Below are 17,008 nucleotides of genomic sequence, written 5' to 3'. Positions count from 1 at the left end.
GCCTCCTGCCCGCCCTGCCCCTGCGCCCGGCCAGCTCGGAGGGCTCCGGAGAAGCAACGTCTACAACCAGCAAACGATTTCTGCTGACTCAGCAACAGTGTGTGTAATGGGGGGGCCTGCAACCATGGCAAGATTTTGTTTTTTTTTTTTTTTTTTTTTAAACTAAGTTCATACATTCTCCTGACTTACAGATAACTGTGATGGATCATTGCTACCTTCTCTTTTTTTTTTAAACTCTTCCATACAATGGACAAATGCATCAAAACCTGCACATAAGAACAGAACCTCTTTTACAGCATGTAATACTGTGTTTTGTTTAAGTCCTTCCTTGCGTAAAATATTGACAATAATTCACCGAAGGTATCAAAAATATACCCTGTAGACCAATACAATTTACAATTGCCTTTTCTCACCAGTCAGAAAACAATGCACTTAAAGCAACCGAGGCCCTGGGTGGGCAGCGCGCCAGCCAGCCCGGGGACATCTCTGCCCGTTCCGATACAAGCCCGGGATCGCTCCCACCGAAGGGACCAGGAGTTTTTTTCCTGTTTTTAACAAACAGCTCTTCACTCCCTCCCCTGCCCGCTCATCCCAGCCACGTCTGAAGCGTGTCGATCGCTCTGGGGCTCATAGGTCTTGCGATGTGGGTACAACGGGCTGCCAGCCCTCCCATCAGCTGGGGAGGGACCAACCCGGGGCGTTCCATCCCATTTCACTTCTTAAACATTTTTTTTTTTCCTTTAACCCGCTCAAGGTTTTGCATTTCTGCAGCACAGCCCTATGGCCGGGATGCGGGGAGCATCCCTCAGCCCCTCGCTCGGCTCCCCGGGACGTGGGTGCTCTGGGCACGCAGGCGCTCACAGTCCCCTTCTCGAGCACGGGGGCCACCGGCCGACAAGGCTGCCAAGATCGAAGACGGATTCCTTGGGTTTTGTCTCGTTAAGGCTTTTTTTTTTTCTTTTTTCAGACCGAAGAGGATGCAGAAATTTCCAGATGTTGAGAAAGAAAAACAAACAAACAAAAAATAAAATAAAAAAATACCCCCTCCCAGATTGGCTGGTTGGGAGGGGAAGGGAAAAAAAAAAGGAAAAGTAAAAAATAAAGTAGCTCTGCTCCTGCATCTTCGCTCGTGAGAGCCGGCAGGGCCGGGGCGGTGGGCGCTCGCCCCGGGCGTCCCACTGGCTCCCCACGCCCTGGGTTTGGTCGCCGTCTCCCTGCCCCTGGCTCGCTTCATTCACTGTCCGAAAGGGTTTCGTACTGGGAGCAGAGCAGGGGCTTGGGCTCCTCGTCCCAGGCGTGGTGCTGGCTGCCGGGGGTCCCCGGCGGCAGGGGGGCGGCAGGGGCTGCCGTCACCACCCCGCTGGGCAGCCGCATGGTGAGCGGGTTGTAGGGGAACGGCGTCGAGCCTGCACGGGGAGGAGGGAGCAGAGAGTCAACACCGGGACGGGGGTGGCTGCCCCCCCTGCAGCCCCCCGAGAGGGTGGCACGGCTGCTCTGGGGACACGCGTCCCCCCAAGTCCTACCTGCGGACGACGGCCTGTCCTCCCAGACGCGGTTGGTGAGCGGTGTCCTCCGGTTGCAGTCCCCCTCCGAGTGCACCGAGGAGACGGAGGGCGGCCGCTCGCCCGCGGACAGCCCCGGCGCCGGGGACTTGGCCTTGCGGCTGTTGGGTCTGGCAGCGATCTTTGGCTTCCCCCCTCCTCCTGCAAAGAGAAGTGCCCACTCGTCACCCGGCTCATCGCGACGGGGTTCGGGGGGGGTCGGGGTCAGGGTGCGGGTACCCAGCGCTTCCCTGTTAAGAGCTTGCAAAAATGGCTCGTGGCAGGAGAAAAGCTCACGCCGGGGAAGGGTGATGGGGCAAGCGGGCAGCCGCGGTGGCTCGAGGAGGTTTCTGTCCCCTCCTGTGCCGCTCTCCGCTTGGTGGGTTGATGCCACCAACCTCCCCCATTGGTAGCACCGACCGCGCAGCCTTGGCCGGGCTGTTTCTCGGCGGGGATCGCTCCCGAGCCGGCTCGTGGCTCAGCCCACAAACACGGGGCAGGGGCCGGGAGCTCCGCGTGCCGCTGTGCAGCCGGTGGGCAGGGACCCCCCGGGAGCTCCCTGGGTGCTGCAGCCCCCAGCACACTCCCCGTACCCGTGGGCTACATGGCCAGGATGGTCTTTAGTAAGTTTTTACAGCAAAATCCCTGGTGATGTTTAGTCAGGTTTGTAAAGGTTTAAAGCCAAAACGGCCTCTGCCGGGTGGGTTGGCCTGGCTAACCCGGGGGAGCTCCCGAAGGGGAGGACGGACGGGCTCTGTGTCCCACCCCGCCGGGCGTGGGGAAGCGTGGGCTGGGAGAAGCTGCTGGTTTCATGCAGGAGCCAGAAAAGCTTTTCTGCAACAAGCTAAAGAGCGCCCGGCCCGAGCTGACACGGAGGAAGGCGCGTGTGTCCCCCCAGGACCCCGCTCCTCGGCTTCGGGGGCTCTGCGCCCGGATTGCCACGGGTGACCCCGGCACCGGCTCTGCGCAGGGCGCTCGCAAGAGGCTATGAGCCCTTTGCAGGTGCATGGGGGACAAACGCTCTCCCACCTCCATCTCGGGTCCCCCTCCTCTCTTCATTAACTGGGGATCTACAGAACAACCCTCCTGGCCCTGCCCAAGCCCCCCCCCGAAGCCGGGCAGACCCCGCTGCGGTGCCCAGCCGCCTCTGCAAGCCTCACCGGAGCCCACCAGCAGCCCTGCTCTCTGAAGGTGTCCCCCATCTCTATCACCCTGAGCTCCCTTAAGCTCTCCCTCTTGCTCCAGGCACCCCAGGTCCCATCTGACCCTCTGTTCCAGGCCAGAGCCTGTCCAGACACTCCCTGAGCCCGGGGTGGGCAGGGAAAGGCCACCCTGCCCCGTGTCCCCCTGCGCTGGCCCTTCTCACCTCCCTCCCCTATTTCGGGAGCAGCGGTCCTGCCTGGGGCTTATGGACAGTTCGGGGTGACTAAGTATATGGCTTTTGGGTGTGGGTTCCCCCCCATCCCCATAAACCTTTCCATGGTGTATGAAAAAAAAAAACAAAACAGGAAAAGGAGATATTAAAAACCAACAAACGGGGAAAGGAGCAGTCAGTGGTTTAGAGAAAGCAACAGCACCTTCTGAGACTATTAAATTAACATCAAACAAGACCAGGATTAATCAGCGGATTCACAAAGCTCGAAGCTGGGGGAGGGAGGGGAGAAAAGAAAACCAAAATGAACAAAAATTGGGGAAAGGGAGGGGGGGGAAGGGGGAATAAGTCCACCCCCAAAAGGGGAAATACAAAGGCTGAGAATTAATCACACAGAGAGAGCGAAGGTGAGAGGGCTGCAGACCTGGCAAGGAGCGCACGTCCTCGTTTCGTCCGTCAGCAGGAGTTATGGGCATAGCAGCGGGCAGGCTTGCACTGGCATTCAGAGAGTTAAAAGCATTGGCACTGAGAGGTGAGCGCTCTTCCCACTGCTCGTCATATTTACCCATTAGGGCTTTCCTAATTATTGCCTCCAACCCCATGTTGGTACTGGAATTCTCTTGGACCGACTGGCTCCTACAACTGATTAGCCCTGGGAGATGTGGGAGGGGGAGGAGAGAGGGGACGGGAGGTGGGGGGGAGCCAAATGAGAAGAAAGATGGGGGGGACGGGGAAAGGGGAGAAAGGAGACAAGGGAGAAGGGAAGAAACAAACAGTCAGCACATTCTCGCAAAGCAACAAACTTTGTCATCTTGTTCTTTAAAGCGCTGCGATGCACCCGTCCTCCTCCCTGCCCCGTCCCGCCCCGGGGCTCGGCGCGGGGACGGAATGGGGGGCTCTGGAGTGCCGCAGGCAGGCAGGGGTCCCGGGGCCGAGGGCTGGGAGGGTGGTGGGGAAGGGGCTTGTCTGAGCCCCGGGGAGCTACTGCAAGAGGAGGGGCTGTGCCAGGTTCTGCACCTGGATGCATGGGGTCCGTACGGATGCACACAGGGATCAAAAATTGGTGCGCTGGGAATTTGGAGGCCGGGGCAGTTTCCCATGGAGGAAAAGTCAGGGAAGGAAGAGGGGGCACCCCCAGAAACACTTGGATCAGAAAGAGGTGCCTGGCTTTGGCCCTGGCATGAGAAGTGGCTGCCACCCCATGGGGCTGCCTGCGCTGGGGAGAGGGCAGGGTCCTTTCCTCCCTCCTCACGCTCTCCGCAAGCCCCCTGCCCATCGTCCCGGCCCACTGCCTTCCTCCCCCCCGGGTGTGGACCAGGGCCCCCTCCCGGGCTGAGCCGCGCTAGGGACAGGCTGCAGAGGCGAGGTGGTGTGTCGGCGTGGGTGTGAGTCTCAAGCCATGCAGTTATGGTGCAGCACCGCACAGGGACCAGAGGGCACTAGGCTCAGCCACGCCACCGCCATTCCCAACGCGGCCGGTACAGGGAACAAGCAAGGGCAAAAAATACAGACACGGAAACAGCAGCCCGGCAAGGGAACCCCCCCGGCAGCCCCCTCCCCAGCTCGCCCCATCCCGGGGTGTTCGCGCTGGGATCGCTGCCCCTCCGCTCGGAAAGGGATGGATCCCAGCTTCGCTCATCCTCCTGTAAACGGGCAGGGTCTCTCCTGGTCCCCGCCAGCCAGACCCTGGTCCTCAACTCCCTGTGCTCTGCCTTACGCCTCCCTCCAGCACAGCAGGAGCCAGAGGCTGCTCTCAGAAGTTGGGCCTCACCCCCCAGATTTTGGCTGCCGCAGACCCTCGGGTCCGGGCTGGCGGCACCCTCTCGTCCCGCTGCCGATGGGAGCCGGCTCCTTCGGTCCCACACCGCCGACGGTCCCTGCCCCTCCTACCGCACCCAGTCCTGGCCCACAGCTCCTCCATCCCTTGGTCGTGGGAAAGTCTGGCCATCCCTCCTACTTAAAACTAGCAACCTGAAGGTGATCCTGCTGTAGGAGGGCATTAATACGTAATTAATTAAGTATTAATTAATACTCCTCAATGGAGATTCATTTCATTCATTCGTGTGCCCGCCCAGCCATTGCTGCAGCAGGTAGCGACGGCTCACCAGCCTTCACACCATCCTTCTCCCTCAGGCTGGTCTCCGTCCCATGCCAGGGAAGCCCACACCAGCTGTCCAACTCCACGGGGCTGCTTTCCACCCCTCTTCGCCAAAATCCCTTCCTTAAGCTGCTCCCTCTCCTCCTCTCCCAGCTGGGCTGAAAGCTGCAGGCGCAACAGTGCTGGGGAGGGTGCAGTGCCCCTGGGGAAGCTCCTGAACCTCCATTTCAGCTCCTGCGTGGTGGGCCTCAGGCTCAGTATGGCAGATACATCTCCACAGGTGTCTGGGGACCATCCTGAGCCCTTCCCAGCACCCTTTCTCCCCGAGAGCTCTTGGTGGGCAGCAGAGCTCCACACGGTCCTGCCCACAGAGCCCTGCTGCGTGGCACTGGCTGCGCCACAGCCGGACCCAGCCACCCGCTGAACGTCCCCTCCCAGCTCCCGAGAAACCGGAGCCAACGCACGCTTTGAGCACCCGGAGGACTGAGCACACTGCTGGCACCCCTGTGCCAGAGCACCTCTCCATCTCCTAAGCGTGACGTCCACCTTGCTATAGTTTAACCCTCTGTTGGTCAACCCTTGCTTGGCTTTTAACCTCTCCTCAAACTCTGCCAGGCTTTCCAAGGAACCACGCTGCACTGCCTCCAACTCAAGAGCAGGGAGTTATGGGGTGTCCCGAGGCTTCAGCCTCCCGTTACGCTCCGTCTTAAGGCAAAAGGAAAAAAGGAGATGCTTAAATCTACCGAGTCTCCTGCTCCCTGTGGCTGTGAGCCCTGGAGGGACTGAGGTATGACACAGGTATATGGAAGAGTTACCTGCTCCGGTAATCGCCGGCATATTGAAAATCTCTGTTCCAGGCTGCCCAACATCTGGAGAGAAACAAAGCAGCTGTTCAGTACGGAGAGCGGCGTGTGAAGGCTGGTGGTAGTGAGGGACCTGCTGTGGCAGCCACGACAAGATCCCAGTGTCCCCGTCACGGCACCCAGGCTGACACCGGGGTAGGTCTGCGGGTGCTGGCTGGGACCAGAAATAATTGCCCTTGGGAGAACCAGGGTGGGCACATCTCACCAGCTGGGAGAGGGCAGAGGAGCAGAGCCCAGAGAGCCAGGGTGATGTCTCTGGGCTCCGCGCTGACCTCCCTCCCTCCAGCCCTTCGGATTACGAGCTCTGCAAAGTTAAACCCTCTCTCCTGCCTACGGGATTTCCAAAGGCTCAAATCCCATATCCAGGGAACGGGTCTGGGCAGTGGGGAGGGCGAGGAGGAGGAGAAGAAATGTTAAATCAATATTTTCCCTCTTAGCTGAGCTGTTTGAGTTGGATATCACTTTCCTTAGAATAACAGAAATTCTCATCAAATAAGAAGTGTTTCCTATTTCTATATATTTTCTTTTGATAAGGGAAAGCGTGGAAGGTCACGGGGTTGAGCCACATGTCCCCAAAGGGGCATAACAATACTGTTGGCTCATGGTAACATCATCCAGGAGACGAGACAGCTCGGTCCCTCTTATCCGATGCAGCTGTTTTTAAGATGGATTCAAATTGAATTAGTATTGACTGTATAATGCTGGTCTAAATTAAATTATGATCCTATCTACTCTATTAGCAGTTAATGAACGAGCGGGCTGAATTTCTAATATAAGCCAGCCTGGTTAGTTTTACAGAGCTACACCAATATTGATGTAGGGCTTAAAGTTGGGGGGAGATGCAGCTCAAGGAGGAAGGATTCAGCTTGGCTGGCCGTTCATTAAAATATCAATTGCTCTTAAGTCTCCTCCATGCTCAGCTCATTATTTCCTTCCTATTGAGGTTATCTGGTGCGGGTGGGATTGACAGCCCCTGAGAGAGGAGATGTGGGGCTGGGAAGCCTCCCATCGCCTCCCCAGATGCACCCAGCCGCTGCTGGCACCAGCACAGCTCATCCCAGCAAGCGTCTGGACCTCACACTTCCCAACAAACCACGGCACAATGCAGAGAGCACTGGCTGGGAGCTCCCAGCCCTTAACACAGCAACACCCATTCCCAAATCTCCTTCGCTTCATGTGTCCTCAAGGCTTTTCCCCCCGGCGCCCCTCATTCGCCTCCCCACATGTCCTTACTGTACTCCGTCTCGTTTTTGTTGGTCGTGCTGAGCTTCTTGATGATTTCCTGTTTCTTGGACTTCACCATGGCAGAGTTGCTCTCTGTCAGCTTGCTGAAGAAAGCTGGAGGCTGAGTGTTGTTTCCTGGGGACTTGGACCCCATCCTGCAAAGCGAAAGACCATTGGAAACCTCTGCAAGGTCCAGTTCACAAAGCCCTACCTAGAGAGGCTCTTCCCTTAGCCTAAGTCCTGAAAATAAACCTGGGGGCTCCAGAGATACTCTCCAACCTTTCTCCCCATCCCTACTGTAAATGTACCACACGGTGTTGTGAAGCCCCTACAGACAGATGGCAACCTGGGACGTGACATTGCTTCTGGCTGCAAGAAAAGCAGCCTGGGCCAGGGCGAGCATGGGGATGGGGGCAACGTCCCTCGTGCCCTCCCCCAGCCTTACCTCTGGTCCATCTGCTCGCCCTCCCGGTACAGGATCGGGTACGGGGTGCTCTTGGCGTGCTCCGATTCTCCCACGCCGTCTGGTGGAGAGACCGGCTCGATACAGTTGTCCGACCCGCTCCCGGCCGCGGCTTTGCCCTGCTCCGGGGACCTGCGGGGAGCGATGGGGAGATGCGATGGGTTTATTGCAACACCCTCTGTCTCTGCCCAGCAGCTCGGGGTCGGGGGGGGAGGACTAAAATAGCTCTCCTACAGCAGGGAAAAAAGCCAACCCTTGCCCACCCCTGTGGGCTTACGGTGCCTTTTAACGCGAGCCGGAGGAAGGGCAGGGCTCGGGCAGCTCTGCACGGCAGACGTGCGGGGCAGGACGGAGCCGAGCCGGGGCCCAGACCTCCGGGCAGCCGCCCCACACGCAGCTGCCCACGGCAGGACCAGCCCTGGGACTCGCTGGCTCAGCCCCAGTGTCCCTCGCTGGCAGGGGCTGGGACATCACCCTCTGGGGACACGGCTTTGGGTTCCCCATCCTATTTGCAGACACAGGGGAGGGCAGCACCCACCACCTCCTGTCCACCCCGCGGAGGGGCCGGCGCAGCTCCCCGATGCCTGCCCGCGGCCAGCGCCTGGGAGGCGGCCAGGCTCGAGTCTGCGAGTTCTGGGAATTTACGTCTTTGTTCTTTCTGTGGTTTCTTTTTTTTCCCCTCACTTCGTTTCATCGCTGGGTGGCCAGGGCTGGGCTCTCTCCCCTAATGTTACAAAGTCAATTCTAGGACCAGGCAAAGCTGGGAATAATCATCACATTTACCGACAAGGAACTGTCGGTTTGGAGACACCACTCTCTCCTGGATGCATCTGGGTCTCTGCAGGACAGACCCTGTTCTCACACTTCCCATTCTTTAATTCCCTACAACACCAACCAAACCTGCCCTGTGCTGCCATCAGCTCAAGGATCTGAAAGTGGCTTTAAAAGAAATACAGGTGGTGCCTGAAACGGACAGCTGCAGTTGGCACGGCACACGTATCTCACAAGCTTCTGATTCACTGACAGCGATGAAGATCAAATTAACTTTGAATCAATGGAAAACAGGTTGCTTTAGGTTTTTTGGAACCATCTGTAGCCTGAAAGGTCACTGCACCGTGATCTGCCAGGGACCGAGGACAGTGACAGGACAAGAGGCACAAACCAAAACACATGAAATTCCACCCCAACACAAGAACACGCTTTTTTACTGTGAGGGTGCTCAAACGCTGGTACAGGTTGCCCAGAGAGGTGCTGAAGTCTCCACCAGTGGAGATAGTGAAAACCCAACTGGCCACGGCCCTGGACAATCCACTCCAGCTGACCCGCCTGAGCAGGGCGTTGGGCTGGGTGATCTGGAGAGGTCCCTTCCCACCTGAACGATTCTGTGACATGGGCCAGATTGGGAAGGAGATCATGCATGGACTCGCATTTCATCTCAGAAAGGGTCATTAGCCATTGGAAGGGGCTGCCCAGGGAGGTGGTGGAGTCACCATCTCTGGAGGTGTTTAAGAAAAGACTGGACATGGCACTTAGTGCCATGGTGTAGTTGACATGGTGGTGTCAGGGCAATGGTTGGACTTGATGGTCCCAGAGGGCTCTTCCAGCCTGATTGATTCTGTGATTCTGTGATTCTGAGGGGGTCTGGAGAGCATCTCTAGAAGAACATGAATGGCAAGAGAGGCACCACCACAGGGGAAAAATGCCCAGATCGGACGGTAATTTTACACTCTGGGGTGTGTAAGCAAGTGATCCACCTGAGCCCTGAGCTGAGGAGCATAAATTCAGCAACGCCAAACGCCAGCCTGCCCTGTGCACCACCTTACTGGGGTACCACATAGCCAAAGGCACCTGCCTGGCTCCTCGCCCTGGGTAGCCAGACTGGCACAGCGGGTGGGCAGAAACCCACCTGCGCCAGCTTTGGTTGGACTCTCTGCCCTCACCTCTTGCCGCCTTCATTCTGCGGGGAGATCCTGGAAGCCACCGCATGCTCCTGCTGCTGCAGATACGCCTCGCTGGGCGTGCGGCGCAGGTCCAGCACGGGACACGCGGCCCCAGGGAAGGAGTACACCGGGGTCTGGATGTGGGAGTTGAGCTGCTGTGGGTGATGGCGTGTGTAGTCCTGCGTGATGACCTCCTAGAAGAAGAAACCCCTGAGTCAGAAATAAGAGTTGGTTTCTACCTCTTGCTTTGCTGGGCTCAACTAAGACAGGGCAAGCAGGGAGGGAATAGGCTGGTTTGCACCCGTGGGGATGTAACTTTTGCCTCCTGCCTGCAGCAGCTCTCGTGAGGAGCTTGTTGGGGATGCAAACACCCAGGCTGAACAGCCTGATGCACCCCGCTCTCTCCAGCCCCCAGACGGAGGTGCTGAGGTCTCCAGCATCACCCCCAGCCCTTCCCCACCCAACATGTTTCCTGCCAGCTCTCCCCTCCTCCCCGGAGCCCCAGTGGGACAGCGAGAAGGAGGTTAATTACACTGATGTGCTGGGCCAGCGTGACCACGCGCTGGTTCATGCCCTTGACGCTCTGGCTGGACTGCAGGGGCTGGCACTGGGGCTGGGGGCCGTCGGGCTGCCGCAGGTGCTGCAGGTGGGCTGCTTCGGGAGCCGAGGCCTTCAGCGAGCCTGGGAGGGACACAAAGAAGAGAGCAGATGTGAGAGGACATCTGTGTCCATCCTCCTCGAACGCCATCCCGGCATGGCACTGGGGCACGGCGAGCCAGAGCTGGGCAACGCAGCCCCCCACGGCAGCTCGGGCACTGCCAGCCCCTGCCCTCACCTTGCTGCTTCTGCCTCAGGTCGTGCTCCCCGTGCCCCTTCTCCGCATCCTGCAGCAGCTTGGCCCCTTTCTCGTGGGACAGGCTGGGTGAGCTCACGGGACTCACCGCTTCCATCCGCTCAGGGCTGTAGGCTCCGTGAAAACCTGAGGAAACAGGAGAAGGGAGGTAAAACCAGGAGGTCACTCGGCTTTTCCCTAGTGCTGTGGCAGCCATCGCTTGCGGGTACAGTCACACGTTCAGCAAAGGGGGGATAAAGAGATGAGGGAAGACCTGGCAGGAACCCCGGAGCCACCCCGATGTCCAGTTGTGGTGACAGCTGCAGTACAGAGGTGACGTCTCCTTCCTGGGGAGCTGGACACTCAGCAGCTCGTGGTGACAGCACCAGAGTCAGGAACCAAATTCAACCCCTGCGGGTTCACAACGTGTTCCCCCCCGCCTTTCCCCCACCTACTGAAACAGAAAAATAAAACCCCACGGTGCCTGGAGGGAAAGCAATGCTCTGTGGGAGGGGAGGGGGCTGCACGGGAGGGCTCAAGCGCTTTACAAAGCAAAGCCCCAACCAAGCATGGCCCAGAGCAGGGTCTTAAAAGTTCGGCACAAGGCCCTGCAGGCTCCAGGTGCTGCTCCAGAGGCAGCAGGCTCGCACACCGCAGGGGCAAAAAGGCTTCTCGACCATTCTCTGCCTTTTAAGCCCTTTGCATGGACTGAAGCTGCACCGAAGCAAGCAGAGCTGGAACGAGGGACCACTGTTATCCTTCAACAGAGAGGGGAAACTGAGGCACAGATGAGTTATGCTTCCACAGACCAGGGGCGGAGGACAGAGGAGGCCCGGAGGAGGCACACGCTGCCTCTTTCCAGCTGAGCACGTTTGGTAACGCTCACGTTTGCCTCCACAGACCTTTACCCTCCTAACGCTCCGTTCCTAGAAACGCCCGCTGCAGGCACATCTGGCAGGAGACCCACAGCGCTGCCTGAGGGTCCCCAGTGCCCCAGGACACCCTGACCTTGCACACACCCGGGGCACGGGCCAGGGAGGACCCCCATTGAGAACCTCCCTGCGCCGGGGACGGGGATGCAGCACCCCCCAACACCCCATGCACGCCAGCACCGAAGGGACCACGCTTCAGCTCCACTCAAGATGAAGTGTCCTGCTCTGGAAAGATCCCTAACCAACAGTTAAGTCCCGGGGAACACCAGCTCCTTTCTGCAAGCTCATGGCCATAGAAAAGCTGCCCCTCTCCTCCCCAGCGTGACAACACTCAGCTGGAGGAAACACTGGTGCCAGGGAAAAAGGCAGAGGAGAAGCTCAGCCAGGCAGTGCGCCATGGCCAGAGGCATATCCTTGGCCCTGGAGCACGCTGGTAGAAGGGGCCGGGACCAGCCATGACCAAGTGGTGGGATAGGTAGGTGGTAAGAGCAGCTCTTCTCCCCCAGCCATGCTGCCATGTCTTTTCCACCTCTGGGTTACAGGACGGGGAGCTGGGTAGCAACCCCCAGTGCTGACGGCCCAAGCAGCTGCTTCAGCTTGAAGAAGAGGTCCCACCAAATCCCCGTGGGCTGCCTGCTGCTTCTGTGTGCTGGTGGGAGCCTGGATGAATGCTCTGGGTGAAGATTGGTCCAATCAAGAATGACCTAGACCTTGAATCCAGCCCCCTCCCTGCACTTCCTTAGGGAGAAACTTATTTCAGTGCTTTTGTGTCCTACCCAAGATCGCTGTCAGGTGGCCTCTGTGGTCTGCTCTGGAAATGGCTGCCCAGCACAGCTGGGCTCAGCGATCCCTCAGCCCTGCCCACGTTGCCCTCTTGTGCAGCATCCAGCACCAGGACCCTGAGCAAGGTCACCCCAAGCAAGAAGACCCCATCTGAGCCTCATCACGCAGCAGCCCACGAAGCCCTCTGAGATCCTGCACAACCGTGAGCGGGGCCGTGCGTGTCTGACGGCCAGCAGCCCTGTCCCACTTGCACTCCCGGTTCTTCGCTTCGCTCATTTGATTTATTACCCCCAACTGTTCCACACAGTCTGCCTGGGAATTTCTAACGATGGGGAAATCAGAATGAGCAAATTGCTATTGTCTGCAAAAAGCAATACCAGGAACTGAACGTTTGCAAAACAGGACTTGGCAACGGGGAGAAAATACAAGAGGGCAGGAGAAGGGAAGATCCCTAAAACACACACAAATAAAGTCTGGAGTGACACAGCCACCGGGAAGCAGAGGGACGAGCACACTTGGGGAGCCGACAAAGCCAATCGCCAAAACGTGCAACTGGAAATAAGAAATAATGAAAGAAAATGGGTTTCAGGCCACAGCTCTCTCACCTCTCCCCTCCAATTTCTTACCATCACTAGCGGAGTCGTTACTCAGCGAGCCTCTTTCTCGCTGCCCCTTATCGCAAGACATTTGGCGCATGATAATCACATCTATGAAGTTGGCCGCTGTCGTGGTGGTCTTACCGAGTGCTCGGAGCTCCTGTTCCTGCATTGAAAAGGGTTTACTTTGACTCTTTTCTCTACTGTGCTGCTCGGGGCCTGAGGCTGTGTGCTGCTGGTCCAGAGGGTGATGGTGCTGCTGGCTTTTCCCCTGTCCTCTGCTATAGTGATGAGAAGAACCAGGTCCAGAGGCGGGTAAAGGTCTCGACTCCATGGCTTTAATGGGTGAAGGCGACTGTTCAAGGTTGGCCCCACTGGGCAGCTTTGAGGTGAAGACGTTGTTGTCAGTCTGGGGTCGTTCTGCCTTGGCTTCCCGCGCCCTCGAGGCCTCTTTCTGCAGGACGGCCGGGTCCATCAGGGCTGCGTAGCCATCCGCCATGCCGAGGGAGGAGCGCAGGGTGGAGGCCGAGGGGAAGGCGGCGGAGCGGATCGGTGACGTGGTAGTGGTGGAGGAGGATCTGGAAGGCAAATGAAGACAAGGTGAAGATGAGAGAAGCACGTGGAGCAAGGGGAGCCCTGGCATTCAGCCCTGCCTGCCCAAGGTCTCCTTAGCGAAGGGTTGGCCCGTGCAGGAGCAGGTGAGGAGGGCTCGGATGGAGCCTCCACCACAATAACTGGCCATGGGGTATTGGCTGTGGCCTGGACGCATCGACTGGGGAGAACAAAACCCATGGGACAGGTCCCATGGACCTTCGTAACTCCACCACCAAGCAACCTTCAGCGAGAGGAGTGATACCCTCTCACCTATGCAATTTGAGCACAGACAGCCCTGGGATGCTCCTGCTTTCTCTACTGGTAGCGGTGAAAACCACGAGGAAAAGCAAAGGAACTGAGCACCAAAATCCACCTCTCCCCATCGCAACTTCCCTGTAAGTCCCAATCCTGCTCCCAGCCAACACAACCTCACACCATCTTAGAGGTGCCCCGTATGGTGCTCATAAATTAACCACTGCGGCCGTCCTGGTACAGGGGTCCAGGCACGCGGCAGGAACCGTGGCGGGGGGACGTACCGCAGGACGGATGGGGTGGGGGTCTCCGAGGAGATGATCTTCATGCTTGTGTTGTGGAGCACGCTGGGGCGCTGCTGGATGGTCTCGTGGGTGCGGGGCGAGACGGGAGAGTGCTGGTGGCTGTGAGAGTGCGAGGACGAACGGCTGCTGGACTGCTCTGTACCTGGGGGAAAATACAACGAAGGGTTCTTTATCTCGTTGTTGTGTAGCTCCAACCCTACCTCCTCCCAGTACGGGCCCCCAGATGTGGTGCCGGGCTCCTCCCCAGCCTACCTGGTCTCCAGATGGGTGCATGCTCCACCGTGGTGGACGCTAGGATGGATTTTTCACGCTCTCTCTCCCGTTCCCGCTCCCGCTCGGACACCGACGAGCCCGACTGTTTGGTCATGTGCGTGGGGCCTCCTGAAACCCAAGGGAAAGGCAGTGAAAGGGCTGCAGACAGAGCGATTGCCCCCAGGGAACACCACCTGCTCTTCACAGCGCTGTGTCTGCAGAGCAGATAAGGAACGGTTCCATCCAAGGTCACCTGGAGCAGGACAGACGGGGGCAACCAGCGTGACAAAACCCGAGCAAGTCACGCAATAACTGTCCTGGCACATCTCTGGGGTATGACCTTCCCCAAAGCTGCTCGCCAGCTGCCACTTTGGGGAAGAACGGGGCAAAGCAAGGAAGCCCCCACCAAGCAGGATCAGAGGAGCTGGTCTGAGGGAGCCAGCGGGCTGGTCCCTGAGTGAGAATGAATTTGGGCTCCCCCCATCTGCCCTGGCATGCTGAGCTCCCGGCCCTGAACTGGTTAAGGGTGCCCTGCCCAACTGCTTTGCCATGGGAAAAGCAATGTGCAGCGTTACCTGGGGAGAGCGGGGAGCTGCTGTGGCGGCTGCCGAAGGTCTGGGGGGGCCCAGGGATGTAGGTGATGCGGTCCATGGTGGTGGCGGAGGTGCCGGGGGTGGGGGGCACGAGGACGGGCAGGTGTGGCACTTGGGACAGGTCGATGATGCCTGGAGGAGAGAGAGGCGAGAGGACTGTCAGGATGACACCGAGCTGCTGCAGCTTGGCTGTGCTGGAGTGGGGAGCACGTTCATGGCCCCCGGGCGCTGGCTGTCAGGGGAGGGGACCCTTCTGTGGGCAAACACAGTGTGTGTCCCACTGTGGGAAATAACGGGGAGGAAAATGCTGAGATCCATCCCCCGCACCGCACCCCACGTGCTCCCCAGCACGCTCTGCTTTCTGCAGACAGCCACGTGTCCTGCTGGGAGGACATTTCAGTCTCCAAAGGCCAGCAGGGCCAGGCTGGGAAGTGCTCCCGTGACCCAAAACCAGAGCTGCACATAAGGAGCCTCAAGTAACTAAAGATGGCAAAAAAGAGCATCAAATTCCCCCCCCACTGTCCTCCACGCTGACCGGCCAAGCTCCTACACTGCTGGGTGACACCGTGCTGCTGGCTGGACCCTCGGCCCCAGCGCTGGAGCTGGTGGTGCTGGCCTGACCCACCCTCCTCCTCCCAAAATGCCCCCGAATCCCTGGACGGTGCCGTGCTGGGAGGACCTGCTGCATAGTTGAGGGCGAGGGAGGGCTCCCGGGGCGACAAGCCACGCAGCATGTCCGCCCGCTGCGCCATGGCCGTGGCTGCGGCGTTGTGGTGCATCTGCTGGGACGTGATGTAGTCGTTGATGATGGTCTGTCGGTTCTCCATGGCGGCTGTGTCTGGGTAGCCCCGGATGAGGTATGGGGGGTAGAGGTGGGGGTATGTGGGGCTTGGAGCCAGATGCCTTGGCAGGTAGTAAGCAGCAGCTGGGAGAGAAAAGGATGTAGACATGAAGTGGCTTCCCCAGAGACCTCAGGCTGCTGGAGCATAACAAGGAAAAAACCCCCTCCCAAACAGACTGTGCCCCTGACGAAGGTACCTGCTTCCAGCTGGATTCCCCTCGGGATGGCGGCGGGGTCGAACGCCAGTGGGATATGTCCTCGGTACAGGTCGACCCCGCTCACACCACGGAGCAGGTGCTCGTACGGGGAGATGGGGTGGTGGTGGTCGGCCACAGGGGCATGCGGAGACTTGGAGTTGGTGAGCTCTCGCGATGTGGGAGTGATCTTTCTGTCCTGGGACACCGGCTTCCCGGCAGTGATGCTCCCTGCAGCGAGCAGAAGGAAATGAGTCAGAGACAGCGCCGTGGCCAAGCCGCGTCCCCGAGGGATGCCCGCAGCCAAGCGTGTCCTCCAGGGACACCCATGGCTCCCCCTGAACTCGAGGGACCTTTCCCTCCTCCCTGCACTGCCATGCCACATTACGCCACCAAGGCCACGGCAGGCCAAGCCCCGGTTGCACCCAGGAGAAGCCTGTCCCAAACCATCCCTCCACCCTAGCGCATCCACGCCGGGCGGTCTGTGAGCTCATCCTGGCCTGCACAAGCAGCCGGCGGTGGAGCCTTGCGTCCTCGGCACAAGGAGGGCACCGCTGCCGGCCAGAGCCGGGCACCCCAAAACTCCTGGCCACGGTGATGAAACACAGTTCAGAGGGTTCGAGCACCCACCACCCTCTGGAGCCATAAGCTCTTTCCCAGCGCACGGAGGGGAGATTGGATCACGCTGGGGACTCCTCTCAGCTCTCCCAACATGAGCTGGGCATTGGTGGTGCCTCTCGTCCCACCTGGGATGAGCATCACCAGCTCCCGCGTCCGTAACACAGAGCCACCCGCAAGGAGCGTGATCAAAGCCCTTGCACCAGCCTGCACACCCGGCGCTGCCTCGGGGAGCGAGGAGCAGCCCCTTGGGCGCACGCAGACGGGTCCAGCCCTGTCGCTGCTGACTTTAAAACAACCTTGGCTGCAACATGGGCCACGCGAAGTGACGCCCCTGCTCCTCTCACAAAGCCTGGCATGTTGGCGCAGCCACTAACAAACCAAACCTACTGTTGGGGCAAAAGGAAAGCTCAGGCACCTCGGGAAAGGTGCCACCCAACTCCGACCCATGCCATGGGGACTCCTCCTGGAGATCCTCTCCAGTCCCAAACCCTGTGAACCCACTTTCCGACTGGCATTTTGCAGGAGCATTGATTTTTCCCGTGGGATCCCTCCCCACTGCCCAGGCGCTGCCTGCCCTGCCTTGTGTCAATCTCAAACAGCTGCCAGCGTCTGAAGGCTTCCCCCAAAATGACTGACCTAACTGGGAAGACAGCAGAGGCTGCGGCCACGGCACACACCAGCCACGGAGAGCTGGAGCTGGCCCAGCCAGCAG

General features: G+C 59.0%; 1 protein-coding gene across 11 annotated transcripts in view; it reads right to left on the bottom strand.

The window, feature by feature from the left end:
• Window positions 1-389: 389 nt before the first annotated feature.
• The window catches only part of NCOR2 (nuclear receptor corepressor 2), a 240,334-nt gene continuing 223,715 nt past the window's right edge, over window positions 390-17,008 (bottom strand). For 6 of the 11 annotated variants that reach the window (XM_068412732.1, XM_068412731.1, XM_068412733.1 and 3 more), the window contains 15 exons: window positions 15,679-15,906; window positions 15,320-15,565; window positions 14,623-14,772; window positions 14,048-14,176; window positions 13,775-13,937; window positions 12,675-13,222; window positions 10,337-10,480; window positions 10,034-10,182; window positions 9,502-9,695; window positions 7,544-7,693; window positions 7,108-7,253; window positions 5,827-5,880; window positions 3,479-3,565; window positions 1,524-1,703; window positions 390-1,406 (listed from right to left, as the gene is read on the bottom strand). In XM_068412732.1, the coding sequence (XP_068268833.1) occupies window positions 1,231-1,406; window positions 1,524-1,703; window positions 3,479-3,565; window positions 5,827-5,880; window positions 7,108-7,253; window positions 7,544-7,693; window positions 9,502-9,695; window positions 10,034-10,182; window positions 10,337-10,480; window positions 12,675-13,222; window positions 13,775-13,937; window positions 14,048-14,176; window positions 14,623-14,772; window positions 15,320-15,565; window positions 15,679-15,906 (2,744 nt within the window). In that variant the 3' untranslated portion in view covers window positions 390-1,230. The remainder of the gene's footprint in view (window positions 1,407-1,523; window positions 1,704-3,478; window positions 3,566-5,826; window positions 5,881-7,107; window positions 7,254-7,543; window positions 7,694-9,501; window positions 9,696-10,033; window positions 10,183-10,336; window positions 10,481-12,674; window positions 13,223-13,774; window positions 13,938-14,047; window positions 14,177-14,622; window positions 14,773-15,319; window positions 15,566-15,678; window positions 15,907-17,008) is intronic. The other 5 variants (XM_068412739.1, XM_068412740.1, XM_068412742.1 and 2 more) reach the window with 2 other exon arrangements.

The sequence above is a fragment of the Nyctibius grandis genome, chromosome 14, assembly GCF_013368605.1.
Source record: "Nyctibius grandis isolate bNycGra1 chromosome 14, bNycGra1.pri, whole genome shotgun sequence".
In the NCBI taxonomy this organism is placed as follows: domain Eukaryota; kingdom Metazoa; phylum Chordata; class Aves; order Nyctibiiformes; family Nyctibiidae; genus Nyctibius; species Nyctibius grandis.
This window is presented reverse-complemented; position numbering and strand designations above follow the sequence as displayed.